Raw genomic sequence first — 17,500 nt, forward strand, 5'->3', positions numbered from 1 at the left:
GTCGCTCTTCGATGTACACGTCAGGGTTGGTGGGCGTGGGCGGGTTGTCTTGGTGGGCGGCGGGGACGTAGAAGCTCATGGTGAAGTTGTTCTCGCAGTTGGGTCCTTCTCCGGGGATGACCAGCGTGGTCACGGGGGCTGTCATGTCGATCTTCATGGCTGTCCAAAAGCGGATAGAACGCTTTTTAAATTTCGGAATGTCATTCTCACCCTGCCTCTATCTATCCTTCTTTCTCTTGTTCTTTCTTTGCAGTTTGCACAGTTACTTTGCAATCATCTTCATTTATGTTTGTATCTCGGTATGCGTCTTTATTTTATTTATTATTATTTTTTTTTTCACACACTTAGCAAACAGGAGTACGTGTGTTTTGTGTGAATACACACATATATATCAATGTGTGTGGAAAAGTGTATGCGTGCTATAGAAATAAGATTAATACGACAAAACCATATAATCCAAAAGTCACACCTGCATCATTCTGTCCGTCGATGTAGTTGAACAATTTGCGGAACATGACGTCACTGGTGGCTTCGTGGTGAGAGATGGAGAGATGGGATGTGGTGACCCACTTCTGCGCCGGGTACACGCGCTCCTCGTACGTCTGCAAACAGACCCTTGGCTTTAATTATTACACAAATTATTTTTCCTGGGAGGGAGACTCCAATAGACAAAAGCTTTGTGAAGCAGACAATTCTAATATCAAGAAATTTATCGGTAAATTAAGCAATTAAGATTCCAAGAAACTACTTACCTCAGCAGAGTTAACTAGGTTATAAGGAGCCGATTCGATGGCCAGGGTGAGATGGCACACCTGAGGACCAAGAGAATAGCTAAATTTAAATGGCCATCACAGATTTCACTTTATTATGAAAAGTCCTATCGAAGTAAGCCTTCGTAAATCTAACTTCACTTAAAATTGCTGCCTAATGAATTGAATTAGCAGTGTGAGTTGAATTTCAATAACCTTGCCATTCTTCATTAAAGATAACAAGTGAGTAACGATAACATGAGCTCACCTGAGCCAAGAGAGCAAGAGCTGCGAAGGTCCTCATGGTTGGCGAGTGAGTTGAGAAGGAAGTGGCGGTCGTTTATCTGGTCCGCTTTATATAGGCCAGACTCTGATGTAAGGCGATAAGGGAAGCAGACGAGTAGATTGCAGGTTTCCCACGCTGTTTTATAAGCGTAAAACACATTCACTTATATGAAGACATGATACTTTTGTATAATACATACACACTGTATAATTGTGTACATACTGACGTATGTCTATATCTGTCTATATATAGGATTTTATTCGTATATATATGTGCATACATACACACAGGTATATGTGTGTATATATACATATATACATATGTATACATATATATATATATATATATATATATATATATATATATATATATACTTGCATATATGTAAGTATGAATGTGTATTATATATTCATAAATATATGTATATATAAACGTATGTTATTTGTATATATATGTAAATATGCATTATATATTTACATATACATGCTTATATATATATTTATATTTAGATATATGCATATGTATGTAAAGATACATATATGTATGTGTTTATACACACATGTATACATATATGAATTTATACATACATACATATATAAGTGTGTGTGTGTGTGTGTGTGTGTGCATATATATATATATATATATATATATATATATATATATATATATATATATATATATTATATATATATGTGTGTGACATCCATTAATCAATGGAAACCGCCTGGGACATGACCTCACCTTCGGCGACAACAGGAAACGCTCCGGAATTGGTAACCGACGGTAAGCAGCTGTGTCTCCACGCCTTAGGGCTGAAGCGACCTAGCAAGACCCGCAGGAGTCAGTTCGAGTCCGTTCCTTGAACCGCGAGCACCTCCCCCTTTCGCCCGTAGGAGCTGACGCCGCCTCCGCCACGTCTACCACAACAAGATCTCTTCATAACTCCGTGACTGTTATGTCAATGAACCAGCTAAACAGATACTGAGTTTTCCTCTGGACCTGCCAGATAACATAGTGGTTTTCTTGTGAATTGAAATTAGAGACCATTATGATATATATATATATATATATATATATATATATATATATATATATATGTGTGTGTGTGTGTGTGTGTGTGTGTGTGTGTGTGTGTGTGTGTGTGTGTGTGTGTGTATGTGTGTGTATGTGTATGAGTGTGCGAGTCTGTATATGTATATGCATATATCTATATCTATCTATCTATCTATTTCTATATGTATATAGGCACATATATACATGTATCAAAAATATATACATATATTTATGCATACAAATATACACACGTATGCATATATATACATATATACATATGTATATTCACACACACCTATCTCTCTCTCTCTCTTATATATAATATAAGTAGTGGTATATACGACAGAACGGCGCACATTCAAATACGTACATGACAGAACGGCGCACATTCATGTACGTACATGAATGTGAAAGTAGGCCAGTGACCGTGACGTAATCAGTGACCTTGACGAAACCGCAAACCGCAACCAATGTCCACAACAACATAATCAATACCCGGAAATCATTAACCTACTTTCACATGTGCATTTTATGTTCGTACATGATGCCTCATAAGAGAAATAATGAAACAAATGATGTACTACAGACGAGTATCCCCTCCAATGCAGGTGACAGGTGACATAGATTAATGATCACAGCGTAACCACACAACCTTATCGAGAGTGAAAGCAGGATAATGTAGGTGGACAAAATCGAACACCCTCACACACGTACATGAATGTGAAAGTAGGTCAGTGACCATGACGTAATCAGTGACCTTGACGAAACCACAAACCGCAAACCGCAACCAATGTCCACAACAACATAATCATACCCGGAAATCATTAACCTACTTTCACATATGCATTTTATGTTCGTACATGACGCATCCATAAGAGAAATAATGAAACAAATGATATACTACAGACGAGTATCCCCTCCAACGCAGGTGACAGGTGACATAGATTAATGATCACAACCTTGTCGAGAGTGAAAGCAGGATAATGATCACGAGGCAACCACTAGACCATAGCTAACGATGGCTAACGCGCACACCTTGCGGTTGAAAATGGTGCATCATAACAGAAAGATGACCACTGAATGTGATTAACTAATCAATATCCGTATCCGAAATCATTACTCATAACCAGTGATGTACAGACGAGTATCCCCTCCAATGCAGGTTGACATAGATCAATGATCACCACGTAATCACAAAACCTTGTCGAGAGTGAAAGTAGTAACCACCAGACCGTAGCTAATGATGACTAACACGCACACCTTACAGTCCAAAATAGTACATCATAACAGAAAGATGACCAATATCCGTAACCGAAATCATTACCCGTAGGCAGATGCTACAGATGACTCACCCGCGGCTCCTCCCATCCACACCGCAATATTCACCATGTTTAAACTTGTACCGAGATCGAGAATTGATTCTGTTACAGACGAGGGAAACCGTCTCTCCTAATGACTGAAACTGTCAAAATCAATAATAAATAGGTCACACAGGTCTGCTAATGACCGATAATTTCTGCTCCTCTCTCACTGTACCAGAGATAAGAATACAATTAAGTGTAAAGGATTATAAAAATTCGCCATACAATATATACCTTTATTTTCGATTGTATAAACACTTTGGCAATATGCACCATGTTTGATCTTGTAACTGAATCGATAATTAATCCTGCTACAGACGAGTGATCACCCTCTTAATTCATCATAATCCATAAATGTCCCTCTAATGATGCCTAACGCGCTCACCTAAAGGATGTCTCCTCCTCTCCGAAGTAATAAGAAGAATCTGAATAAGAGGAAGAAGAAGCACACAAACAAACAAACATGCACCCAGCTGCTGACATACGCAAAGTCCGAGAACAGGGAACACCGCCTTCCGTTCCTACTGCCCCCGATCCACATTCCCTCATATCCCGATAGGAAGCAATAATGGTAGAGGAAGAAGACGCAAACAAACAAATAGCACAAAAGACCGATAGACGTACTAGTTCACCCCATTCCCTCCCCCTCCCCCTCCCCCTCACACCACAATATTCACCATGTTGGAATTTGTAACTGAATCGATAATTAATCCTGCTACAGACGAGTGACCACCCCTTCTAATTCATCATAATCCATAAATGTCCCTCTAATGATGACTAATACGTTCACCTAAAGGGTGTCTCTACTCCTCTCCAAAGCAATAATAAGAATAAGAATAAGAGGAAGAAGCACACAATCAAACAAAAATGCATACAGCTGCTGACACACGCAAAGTCCGAGAACAAGGAAGCCTCCACCCCCCGACCCGCATTCCCCCCCATATTCCGTTACGGAGCAATAACGGTAAAAGTCTTGACACGTCGGTTACGTTAAATCGCCAAAACATCCCAATATTAAGAATTCATTGCAATCAAAAGGATTATAAAATACGTTGCTGTAATCAATATGTTTTTATTAAGGTCTTCATATATGCCTTTAGTACAAACAAACAGACACAAATACAAATCATATCGCCCCAGAATTTCATATAACGAGGGTGATAATATGATCATTTCTTCTTATTCAGAGGTAATGACGGTGGCGGTGCACTCTCGTCTTGAGGTGTAACCAACCAAGAAAAGGAAATCCATTTTAACCCTTACTAAGATTGACAATGTTCGCATTACGTAAATATAAGACAAAAATATATGCATATAACACTATCCATTTCTCACTCCATATGCATATATAAAAAAAAATACTTGCAAAGACCATAATCAATATCTTTACAAATGTTTACAAATGCATAATATAACAAAGATGCAACTCTAATAAAAATATCTCAACAGACATTTCTTAACTTCGCGGGAACGATTGATAAACTTGCGAACTCCTCTCTTCTTTTAACATGTTATACTAGTCGTTCTTACATCCCAAAGGTATCTTCATAATAAAAATACAATTCAGTGAAAAGGATCATGAAACTCTTGTTGTACCCAACATGCCTTTAATATGACTTTCAAGAACACAAACACGCGTCCTAACAGTGATAACACAAATAAGATAAAAATAACAGGCTTATATTTTTTGTGTAAATGTAAATGCGATAACTACCACTACGCACGTTTGAAAATTGCAGGCTTATACAACAGGTTAATCATAATATAACAGGTGCAACCCTAATAAGAATAACAACAGAAATTTCTTAACTTCGCGGGACGATTGATAAGCTATCTTACATCCCAAAGGCATCTTTCTAATAAAAATACAATTCACTCAAAAGGATCATGAAACTCTTGTTGTACTCAATGTCTTTATTATGACTTTCACAAACACACATCCTAACAGGTGATAATACAAATAAAATAACAAGCTTAAATTTTCTGTGTAAATGTAAATGCGATAACCACTATCTCATACCTTTGAAAATTTCAGGCTTATACAACAGTTTAATTACCTAACAGGTTGAAAAGTCACCGGTTTTATTCTATTTAGAGAGCATTAATAGGGTTTTCAACACATCTGCGCGAGACCAAAGACGGGTTTCCCCATCCTATTTCCGTCTGAACAGTTAATTATCTACCAACTAGAACCACCACCTGTCCCCACGTGCTGAACCAGTTATGTTTTGCTAATTAACCTCAAGGGGCAATGCGGTATATTTCCTAAAATGTTCCCGCCTCAGCTCTCAATTTTGTACAATCTACAATGCAAACTAGGAAATATGTTCAGCTTTCCCATATGTATAACTCTGTGCACGCCAATACAGTGCATTCTCTTCTGATATAAAAAGACCAGGGTAAACATCGATTAGGGATCCTCCGTTTTATGGACTAGCTATGGACTATGGTTTTATGAAGGTGGACTAGCTTTTCAGTAATTTACTCCCCCTCCTCGAAATTGTCCCTACAAGTATATACGAAGAAAAGGAACTATGCAACGGTAACCACTAATGTTGGTTACTATAGTTTCATTTATCTAGCAAATATGTTTTTTTTTTTTTGTCTCCTACAAGAACGGGAAAAATATTATAAAAGGACACAAATAACCTTGCCAACGGGTATAATTCAACCAAACTTTACTTCTCGATTTCCCCGTCATTGCCTTTCTACAAATATGCAGCAAGAGATAGAGCTAGATAAGTTGTTATCTTTAAGAGACGATCACCTCACCGCCGGACCATGGTGATTTACTTCATCGGGAAACGTACATTCAGCCACCGCTTTTTAAGTAACACATGCATATATTTTCTCAAATCTCCCTATACAAAGAGAGAAATATTTTTTACGTTGGCACTGAATAAAACTTGACACTCGATCTCTTTAATATTTTCTGAATATCTTAATACAAAGTCATACCAAATGAAAAAAATATATATATCTTAACATCCTTTGCCTATGATTTTTCACTATGTCCCTATTTGTTGTAGTAGCGAAAACATTTAAGGTCCCTATAAACTATTTTTATCTTCAAAAATCAAAACACCTGTATAACAAGAAGGCTTTCACTTGATTATTTTTCCCTTTTAGCAACTATGTCTTTATCAAAAACAAGAACTTTTATAAGATATGAAAAAAGAGGTAAAATAATATAACTCCCCATGTTATAAAGCTTTTATAATTGTACGTGTATTGGACAATGACAAAGTCAAATTCGCCTAAAGCAGGGATTTTTTTGACCAAGGATATGTTTACCCCTGTGAGTAAAAAAATATATATTAGTGACACACTCGATGCGATGGATCTTAGCAGACAGCATGCGATTTTCCAACTGATGCGTTTTTTTTTTCTTTTCTTAAACCGAGTTATCAACAACTATATATTATATTTCTTAATCAAAACGTTCTTTGCAAAATATAAAAAATAAAGGTGCTTTCTTGTTGTGTGTCTACATTAGATATTCTTGTTTTACATGGCAGTAAAGGGTATATGACGAGCAACATACAGTCGAGGAGGTAAGTTATAGAGAAAGGGTTGAAAATCACAGTCCTAAAGGGGAAAAAGCCGCATCCGAAGCAATATTTTCTAAATGACAAGTAAAAAAGCATTCGTTTAGGAGAAAAAATATTCGCATTACCTCATAATAAGGGAGGGAAATGCTTCTTTTCATAACTTAGAGAAAGCAAAATGCCCTTTTTTTTCAAAACAAGGGTGATTGAAGTATTGTGTATGACCAGAGCAGTTTTTTCAGACTTGGGAATATATGGTAAGGGTTAAAATGTTATAGCATTGCTATCATCTTAACAAAAAGTCTTATTTATCTAAAGATGCCTTCCTAAACTCTGACAATGCTCCAGTAATATCCAGACAGGTATCAGGGAATACCCCTTCTTGTCACGAGATAATGACTTCATCGACATACTAAAACCATTAATGGGCGTGCGAAGTGAGGAAGAGGCGAACAATAGAGCGACACCATGGAAGTACTTTTCTCGTCTCCTTTCGTGAAGAACCGCATACTTAATGAATATCTACCATGGAAATCGCACGCCTTCAATCATTTGACCAAGGTAAACCCCCATGTTCTAGATAGCTAGAAAGTTTTAGAAATGCTCGCCTCGGTTGTTGATTTTAGTAGCACATCGTTCTTCACACCCACTCGTTCCGCTAGCTCACGCTCTGTCCTCCCTATCAAACATGCCATATCTTGCTGGCGAGGCCTCACCCTTCTCCTAAATCTGCTCCTCCTCCCCTCTCCCCTCGACTAAGCGCGATGCTGTATTTACCGCGAGGATGTAAAAAATGGTGATTATAATCATAACTGGAGCTATAACATAACCACACAACACTAAATATGTATTGACATTGATTGACTTAGAATTGGCGATGCTTATAGCCATATCAAGCTTGGAGGTTCCTTGCGAAGAAAACATAAAATTTGATAAAAGAAAACAGTAATATGTCTTTCATTAGTAGTATAAAATAGATAATTACTCGTATGACTGCAATACACAATCAACATAGTACAAACATTTGCCGCGTTAATTTGTCAGAATTTATAATTCCATCATTCATTCAAGTTTTGCTTCTCGCTTTCCTCGCAATTATGTATTTTTTTTTCCCATTCGCAGACAGAAATACGACGATAGCAGGGAACGATTTGCTGTCTTCCGGGCATGTCACCTCTGTCGGAAGGAGCATTCAGAATCTGATAGAGGCTTATAAATACTAACAACCGCATCCGAGCCATTACATGCTAGTATTTTATCAAATTTCCTTATGTAAAAGTGTAATTCTTATTCTTAAATGACAAATAATGCTTACCAATGGGATCAATATATGTATTTTTTGCATAAAAGTACCATCTAACCTTGTTATTGAAGAAGAAATAAGCAAATACACCCAAAACTATTAACATATTTTGTCTTAGAAAAAAAAATAATAATAATTGATCGATTGATTGATTATTTAAGATTATCTGCCCCGCCTACGGCAAAAAACACCAATACATATTATATAAAAATCAAATCATGAGTAATGTGCTTATAAAAGTATAAAGTTATTGTATAAATATTATGCACCCTTATATTTTGTTTAAAATATTAGACTCCCTTAGGAAACTAATAAGTCCTATGTCACAATCCTCCGATACATTTTCCAGCGGGACAAGTACATACGTCTGAGAATGCTGCACATTTTCCCACTAAATGTGCGACCGCCAATGGCACTCCTCACAATGTGGTGCACTTTTAGCTGTCATCAGTGACCGATTCTCAACCTTGTTAACAAAACTTCTACTTGGTGGTTACATTATAATCATTCAGCATGTAAACTGCCTGCGTTAATAGCGTCTTCTTCGTCGTCAGAGAATATTCTCCCTGTAATGTTGACCGCAGCCTAGACGAGGGACTCTATATTCCCGCACGCGCCGCACTCATCACCGACGCGGATGCGCGCGCGGGGAAGTAAAACCGCACGCGGCGCCGACGAGGGCGGCGGCGGCGGCGGAGGGCGGCGGCGGCGGCGAGGGCGGCGGAGGGCGGCGGCGGCGGCGAGGGCGACGGAGGGCGGTTGGGGCGACAGGGGAGGGGCTTCTTATAAAAGTTCTTTGATATCAAGAAAAATATTATTTTCGCTAAATTTTGCAGTGTTATCTTCAGTAGATAAACCGGCTTTGTCATCATCTAATTCCTTGTATTTCATATTTTGCCTCTGAGCAGTATTTTACAAGGTCCCTTTTATCTAATATACAAGATATTTTTATCACTTTTTTACATCAAGTGGATATATATATATATATATATATATATATATATATATATATATATATATATATATATAGAGAGAGAGAGAGAGAGAGAGAGAGAGAGAGAGAGAGAACCTTTATAATTAAAAATATTGAAATTGTTGACAGGTACGGTTTATGAGTGTCATTTTTTAAATATTCAAACGACTTTACGCAGGGAAAAATTGAGAAATATAGTAACTTGAATGTGCCCCTCCCCCTCTCTATGTAAGCGTTGTCGTCAAAGGCGCCCCCCTCCCCTGTCGCCCTCCGTCGCCCTCGCCGCCGCCGCCCTCCGCCGCCCTCGCCGCCGCCGCCGCCCTCCGCCGCCCCGCCGCCCTCGTCGGCGCCGCGTGCGGTTTTACTTCCCCGCGCGCGCATCCGCGTCGGTGATGAGTGCGGCGCGTGCGGGAATATAGAGTCCCTCGTCTAGGCTGCGGTCAACATTACAGGGAGAAATATTCTCTGACGACGAAGAAGACGCTATTAACGCAGGCAGTTTACATGCTGAATGATTATAATGTAACCACCAAGTAGAAGTTTTGTTAACAAGGTTGAGAATCGGTCACTGATGACAGCTAAAAGTGCACCACATTGTGAGGAGTGCCATTGGCGGTCGCACATTTAGTGGGAAAATGTGCAGCATTCTCAGACGTATGTACTTGTCCCGCTGGAAAATGTATCGGAGGATTGTGACATAGGACTTATTAGTTTCCTAAGGGAGTCTAATATTTTAAACAAAATATAAGGGTGCATAATATTTATACAATAACTTTATACTTTTATAAGCACATTACTCATGATTTGATTTTTATATAATATGTATTGGTGTTTTTTGCCGTAGGCGGGGCAGATAATCTTAAATAATCAATCAATCGATCAATTATTATTTTTTTTTTTTCTAAGACAAAATATGTTAATAGTTTTGGGTATATTTGCTTATTTCTTCTTTAATAACAAGGTTAGATGGTACTTTTATGCAAAAAATACATATATTGATCCCATTGGTAAGCATTATTTGTCATTTAAGAATAAGAATTACACTTTTACATAAGGAAATTTGATAAAATACTAGCATGTAATGGCTCGGATGCGGTTGTTAGTATTTATAAGCCTCTATCAGATTCTGAATGCTCCTTCCGACAGAGGTGACATGCCCGGAAGACAGCAAATCGTTCCCTGCTATCGTCGTATTTCTGTCTGCGAATGGGAAAAAATACATAATTGCGAGGAAAGCGAGAAGCAAAACTTGAATGAATGATGGAATTATAAATTCTGACAAATTAACGCGGCAAATGTTTGTACTATGTTGATTGTGTATTGCAGTCATACGAGTAATTATCTATTTTATACTACTAATGAAAGACATATTACTGTTTTCTTTTATCAAATTTTATGTTTTCTTCGCAAGGAACCTCCAAGCTTGATATGGCTATAAGCATCGCCAATTCTAAGTCAATCAATGTCATACATATTTAGTGTTGTGTGAAGTTATGTTATAGCTCCAGTTATGATTATAATCACCATTTTTTACATCCTCGCGGTAAATACAGCATCGCGCTTAGTCGAGGGGAGAGGGGAGGAGGAGCAGATTTAGGAGAAGGGTGAGGCCTCGCCAGCAAGATATGGCATGTTTGATAGGGAGAACAGAGCGTGAGCTAGCGGAACGAGTGGGTGTGAAGAACGATGTGCTACTAAAATCAACAACCGAGGCGAGCATTTCTAAAACTTTCTAGCTATCTAGAACATGGGGGTTTACCTTGGTCAAATGATTGAAGGGGTGCGATTTCCATGGTAGATATTCATTAAGTATGCGGTTCTTCACGAAAGGAGACGAGAAAAGTACTTCCATGGTGTCGCTCTATTGTTCGCCTCTTCCTCACTTCGCACGCCCATTAATGGTTTTAGTATGTCGATGAAGTCATTATCTCGTGACAAGAAGGGGTATTCCCTGATACCTGTCTGGATATTGCCTGGAGCATTGTCAGAGTTTAGGAAGGCATCTTTAGATAAATAAGACTTTTTGTTAAAGATGATAGCAATGCTATAACATTTTAACCCTTACCATATATTTCCCAAGTCTGAAAAAAACTGCTCTGGTCATACACAAATACTTCAATCACCCTTGTATTTGAAAAAAAGGGCATTTTGCTTTCTCTAAGTTATGAAAAGAAGCTTTTCCCTCCCTTATTATGAGGTAATGCGAATATTTTTTCTCCTAAACGAATGCTTTTTACTTGTCATTTAGAAAATATTGCTTCGGATGCGGCTTTTTCCCCTTTAGGACTGTGATTTTCAACCCTTTCTCTATAACTTACCTCCTCGACTGTATGTTGCTCGTCATATACCCTTTACTGCCATGTAAAACAAGAATATCTAATGTAGACACACAACAAGAAAGCACCTTTATTTTTTATATTTTGCAAAGAACGTTTTGATTAAGAAATATAATATATAGTTGTTGATAACTCGGTTTAAGAAAAGAAAAAAAAACGCATCAGTTGGAAAATCGCATGCTGTCTGCTAAGATCCATCGCATCGAGTGTGTCACTAATATATATTTTTTTTACTCACAGGGGTAAACATATCCTTGGTCAAAAAATCCCTGCTTTAGGCGAATTTGACTTTGTCATTGTCCAATACACGTACAATTATAAAAGCTTTATAACATGGGGAGTTATATTATTTTACCTCTTTTTTCATATCTTATAAAAGTTCTTGTTTTTGATAAAGACATAGTTGCTAAAAGGGAAAAATAATCAAGTGAAAGCCTTCTTGTTATACAGGTGTTTTGATTTTTGAAGATAAAAATAGTTTATAGGGGCCTTAAATGTTTTCGCTACTACAACAAATAGGGACATAGTGAAAATCATAGGCAAAGGATGTTAAGATATATATTTTTTTTTCATTTGGTATGACTTTGTATTAAGATATTCAGAAAATATTAAAGAGATCGAGTGTCAAGTTTTATTCAGTGCCAACGTAAAAAATATTTCTCTCTTTGAATAGGGAGATTTGAGAAAATATATGCATGTGTTACTTAAAAAGCGGTGGCTGAATGTACGTTTCCCGATAAAGTAAATCACCATAGTCCGGTGGTGAGGTGATCGTCTCTTAAAGATAACAACTTATCTAGCTCTATCTCTTGCTGCATATTTGTAGAAAGGCAATGACGGGGAAATCGAGAAGTAAAGTTTGGTTGAATTATACCCGTTGGCAAGGTTATTTGTGTCCTTTTATAATATTTTTCCCGTTCTTGTAGGAGACAAAAAAAAAAAAAATTTGCTAGATAAATGAAACTATAGTAACCAACATTAGTGGTTACCGTTGCATAGTTCCTTTTCTTCGTATATACTTGTAGGGACAATTTCGAGGAGGGGGAGTAAATTACTGAAAAGCTAGTCCACCTTCATAAAACCATAGTCCATAGCTAGTCCATAAAACGGAGGATCCCTAATCGATGTTTACCCTGGTCTTTTTATATCAGAAGAGAATGCACTGTATTGGCGTGCACAGAGTTATACATATGGGAAAGCTGAACATATTTACTAGTTTGCATTGTAGATTGTACAAAATTGAGAGCTGAGGCGGGAACATTTTAGGAAATATACCGCATTGCCCCTTGAGGTTAATTAGCAAAACATAACTGGTTCAGCACGTGTGGACAGGGTGGTTCTAGTTGGTAGATATTAACTGTTCAGACGGAATAGGATGGGAAACCCGTCTTTGGTCTCGCGCAGATGTGTTGAAAACCCTATTAATGCTCTCTAAATAGAATAAAACCGGTGACTTTTCAACCTGTTAGGTAATTAAACTGTTGTATAAGCCTGAAATTTTCAAAGGTATGAGATAGTGGTTATCGCATTTACATTTACACAGAAATTTAAGCTTGTTATTTTATTTGTATTATCACCTGTTAGGATTGTGTGTTTTGTGAAAGTCATAATAAAGACATTGAGTACACACAGAGTTTCATGATCCTTTTGAGTGAATTGTATTTTTATTAGAAAGATGCCTTTGGGATGTAAGATAGCTTATCAATCGTCCCGCGAAGTTAGAAATTTCTGTTGTTATTCTTATTAGGGTTGCACCTGTTATATTATGATTAACCTGTTGTATAAGCCTGCAATTTTCAAACGTGCGTAGTGGTAGTTATCGCATTTACATTTACACAAAAAATATAAGCCTGTTATTTTTATCTTATTTGTGTTATCACCTGTTAGGACGCGTGTTTGTGTTCTTGAAAGTCATATTAAAGGCATGTTGGGTACAAAGAGTTTCATGATCCTTTTCACTGAATTGTATTTTTATTATGAAGATACCTTTGGATGTAAGAACGACTAGTATAACATGTTAAAAGAAGAGAGGAGTTCGCAAGTTTATCAATCGTTCCCGCGAAGTTAAGAAATGTCTGTTGAGATATTTTTATTAGAGTTGCATCTTTGTTATATTATGCATTTGTAAACATTTGTAAAGATATTGATTATGGTCTTTGCAAGTATTTTTTTTTATATATGCATATGGAGTGAGAAATGGATAGTGTTATATGCATATATTTTTGTCTTATATTTACGTAATGCGAACATTGTCAATCTTAGTAAGGGTTAAAATGGATTTCCTTTTCTTGGTTGGTTACACCTCAAGACGAGAGTGCACCGCCACCGTCATTACCTCTGAATAAGAAGAAATGATCATATTATCACCCTCGTTATATGAAATTCTGGGGCGATATGATTTGTATTTGTGTCTGTTTGTTTGTACTAAAGGCATATATGAAGACCTTAATAAAAACATATTGATTACAGCAACGTATTTTATAATCCTTTTGATTGCAATGAATTCTTAATATTGGGATGTTTTGGCGATTTAACGTAACCGACGTGTCAAGACTTTTACCGTTATTGCTCCGTAACGGAATATGGGGGGGGGGGAATGCGGGTCGGGGGGTGGAGGCTTCCTTGTTCTCGGACTTTGCGTGTGTCAGCAGCTGTATGCATTTTTGTTTGATTGTGTGCTTCTTCCTCTTATTCTTATTCTTATTATTGCTTTGGAGAGGAGTAGAGACACCCTTTAGGTGAACGTATTAGTCATCATTAGAGGGACATTTATGGATTATGATGAATTAGAATGGGTGGTCACTCGTCTGTAGCAGGATTAATTATCGATTCAGTTACAAATTCCAACATGGTGAATATTGTGGTGTGAGGGGGAGGGGAGGGGGAGGGAATGGGGTGAACTAGTACGTCTATCGGTCTTTTGTGCTATTTGTTTGTTTGCGTCTTCTTCCTCTACCATTATTGCTTCCTATCGGGATATGAGGGAATGTGGATCGGGGGCAGTAGGAACGGAAGGCGGTGTTCCCTGTTCTCGGACTTTGCGTATGTCAGCAGCTGGGTGCATGTTTGTTTGTTTGTGTGCTTCTTCTTCCTCTTATTCAGATTCTTCTTATTACTTCGGAGAGGAGGAGACATCCTTTAGGTGAGCGCGTTAGGCATCATTAGAGGGACATTTATGGATTATGATGAATTAAGAGGGTGATCACTCGTCTGTAGCAGGATTAATTATCGATTCAGTTACAAGATCAAACATGGTGCATATTGCCAAAGTGTTTATACAATCGAAAATAAAGGTATATATTGTATGGCGAATTTTTATAATCCTTTACACTTAATTGTATTCTTATCTCTGGTACAGTGAGAGAGGAGCAGAAATTATCGGTCATTAGCAGACCTGTGTGACCTATTTATTATTGATTTTGACAGTTTCAGTCATTAGGAGAGATGGTTTCCCTCGTCTGTAACAGAATCAATTCTCGATCTCGGTATAAGTTTAAACATGGTGAATATTGCGGTGTGGATGGGAGGAGCCGCGGGTGAGTCATCTGTAGCATCTGCCTACGGGTAATGATTTCGGTTACGGATATTGGTCATCTTTCTGTTATGATGTACTATTTTGGACTGTAAGGTGTGCGTGTTAGTCATCATTAGCTACGGTCTGGTGGTTACTACTTTCACTCTCGACAAGGTTTTGTGATTACGTGGTGATCATTGATCTATGTCAACCTGCATTGGAGGGGATACTCGTCTGTACATCACTGGTTATGAGTAATGATTTCGGATACGGATATTGATTAGTTAATCACATTCAGTGGTCATCTTTCTGTTATGATGCACCATTTTCAACCGCAAGGTGTGCGCGTTAGCCATCGTTAGCTATGGTCTAGTGGTTGCCTCGTGATCATTATCCTGCTTTCACTCTCGACAAGGTTGTGATCATTAATCTATGTCACCTGTCACCTGCGTTGGAGGGGATACTCGTCTGTAGTATATCATTTGTTTCATTATTTCTCTTATGATGCGTCATGTACGAACATAAAATGCATATGTGAAAGTAGGTTAATGATTTCCGGGTATTGATTATGTTGTTGTGGACATTGGTTGCGGTTTGCGGTTTGTGGTTTCGTCAAGGTCACTGATTACGTCATGGTCACTGACCTACTTTCACATTCATGTACGTGTGTGAGGGTGTTCGATTTTGTCCACCTACATTATCCTGCTTTCACTCTGATAAGGTTGTGTGGTTACGCTGTGATCATTAATCTATGTCACCTGTCACCTGCATTGGAGGGGATACTCGTCTGTAGTACATCATTTGTTTCATTATTTCTCTTATGAGGCATCATGTACGAACATAAAATGCACATGTGAAAGTAGGTTAATGATTTCCGGGTATTGATTATGTTGTTGTGGACATTGGTTGCGGTTTGCGGTTTCGTCAAGGTCACTGATTACGTCACGGTCACTGGCCTACTTTCACATTCATGTACGTACATGAATGTGCGCCGTTCTGTCATGTACGTATTTGAATGTGCGCCGTTCTGTCGTATATACCACTACTTATATATATATATATATATATATATATATATATATATATATATATACGTATACGTATTTATATACTTTATTAATTATCGTTATGTAAGTGATTTAGCTAACATTTAAAGTTATTAACCTAGGGTCAGTTGAGCAACAGAGACACGAAATACGAACTGTAGGATTTTACCAAAATAAGAGATAACCGTAGCTATATACAAATATATAATCATAACCTTGCATAAATGGTTATATACATTAAATATATATAATTTTGTTAACATTATACATTAAACTACAGATCACAGTAAAGACCTCTGCCCGATATATATTCATCTGCAATTCAAAGACATTTATTTTCGAAAAAGCATAAGGTCAGCACTTCAAAACAATACAGTTGATTATACAACGAAAAGAGCTATTGCACTAATGCATTAACCTTAACAAGACTAGATATTTAGATTTTTTTTTAAGTGCAATACAGTTTAACCCATTCAAGAGTTATCCAGGAACTGATTTATGTAATAAATGTCACCTTGGAATGATGAAATAAAGAAATAGATAGTAAAAACTATTGTAAAAATATATCTCCATAATTCGTCGGAGAGTTCAAGCTCTCTGACCTGGAAGGACGCTAAATCTCTTGTGTTTGTGGGAGTATATTGGAAAGGAATGTTGGTGGCGGTAAATACATGAAAGTTATTGCTTAGTTACTAAACGTGTATTCTGACATTTGTAAAATTAAAAAAAAAAAAAACATTTAAGATTCTCCTTTTGCTACACGCAGTAACTCTCTGTCGTGGAACATTTCATTCGCGAAGGGTGCTTTTAGGGATATAGATACGAATGTCTGATTAACTGCATATAAGTATTTTAACTGTGAATATTTCAGTCATTGCAAACATGAGTAATCTTATATTTCTGCTTGTCTGTTCGATGAACAGTCAAAAGTAAAAAGTCGATTGAGAAACAAATTGCTAGTGAAGAACCACTAGCTCTTCTGTAGGTCCACATACCACCAAACAAATAGTATTTAGGATGCAAAATTACTGTGACAAGTATAGTAACCCCTTTCACTGAATCTCCTACTTCTAAATTAATGCTTTTCTGAACATCTTTACATTTAAATAGGTTGCGTTATGCATTAGTCTCATTATACATGAGGATAAAAAAAGATTCTTTCTTCAGTAAGTGTATGTTTATGTTTGCATATCTCTAATAATACCAATAAATAATAAATAAGTTGACATTAAAGTAAGTGAGGATCAATTCATGTCATTCTTCATGAACCAGACTTCGTTGTTGCGACCGATGATAACGTAGGGAGAGTCGTAGCCAGCAGTGTAGTAGGT

The 17,500-nt window shown here is 37.4% G+C and overlaps 2 protein-coding genes across 2 annotated transcripts in view; both read right to left on the bottom strand.

Moving 5' to 3' along the window:
• The window catches only part of LOC119572066 (heme-binding protein 2-like), a 1,833-nt gene extending 765 nt beyond the window's left edge, over positions 1 to 1,068 (bottom strand). The window contains exons 1-4 of the mRNA XM_037919073.1: positions 1,018 to 1,068; positions 753 to 812; positions 470 to 602; positions 1 to 159 (exon numbers count right to left, since the gene is read on the bottom strand). The exon at positions 1 to 159 is cut by the window's left edge and continues 22 nt beyond it. Coding sequence (XP_037775001.1) covers positions 1 to 159; positions 470 to 602; positions 753 to 812; positions 1,018 to 1,053 — 388 coding nt within the window. The 5' untranslated portion in view covers positions 1,054 to 1,068. The remainder of the gene's footprint in view (positions 160 to 469; positions 603 to 752; positions 813 to 1,017) is intronic.
• Positions 1,069 to 17,069: 16,001 nt separating this feature from the next.
• Positions 17,070 to 17,500, bottom strand: part of LOC119572068 (heme-binding protein 2-like) — a 1,735-nt gene continuing 1,304 nt past the window's right edge. The window contains exon 5 of the mRNA XM_037919074.1: positions 17,070 to 17,500. This exon is cut by the window's right edge and continues 100 nt beyond it. Coding sequence (XP_037775002.1) covers positions 17,414 to 17,500 — 87 coding nt within the window. The 3' untranslated portion in view covers positions 17,070 to 17,413.

The sequence above is a fragment of the Penaeus monodon genome, unplaced genomic scaffold (assembly GCF_015228065.2).
Source record: "Penaeus monodon isolate SGIC_2016 unplaced genomic scaffold, NSTDA_Pmon_1 PmonScaffold_946, whole genome shotgun sequence".
Lineage (NCBI taxonomy): Eukaryota > Metazoa > Arthropoda > Malacostraca > Decapoda > Penaeidae > Penaeus > Penaeus monodon.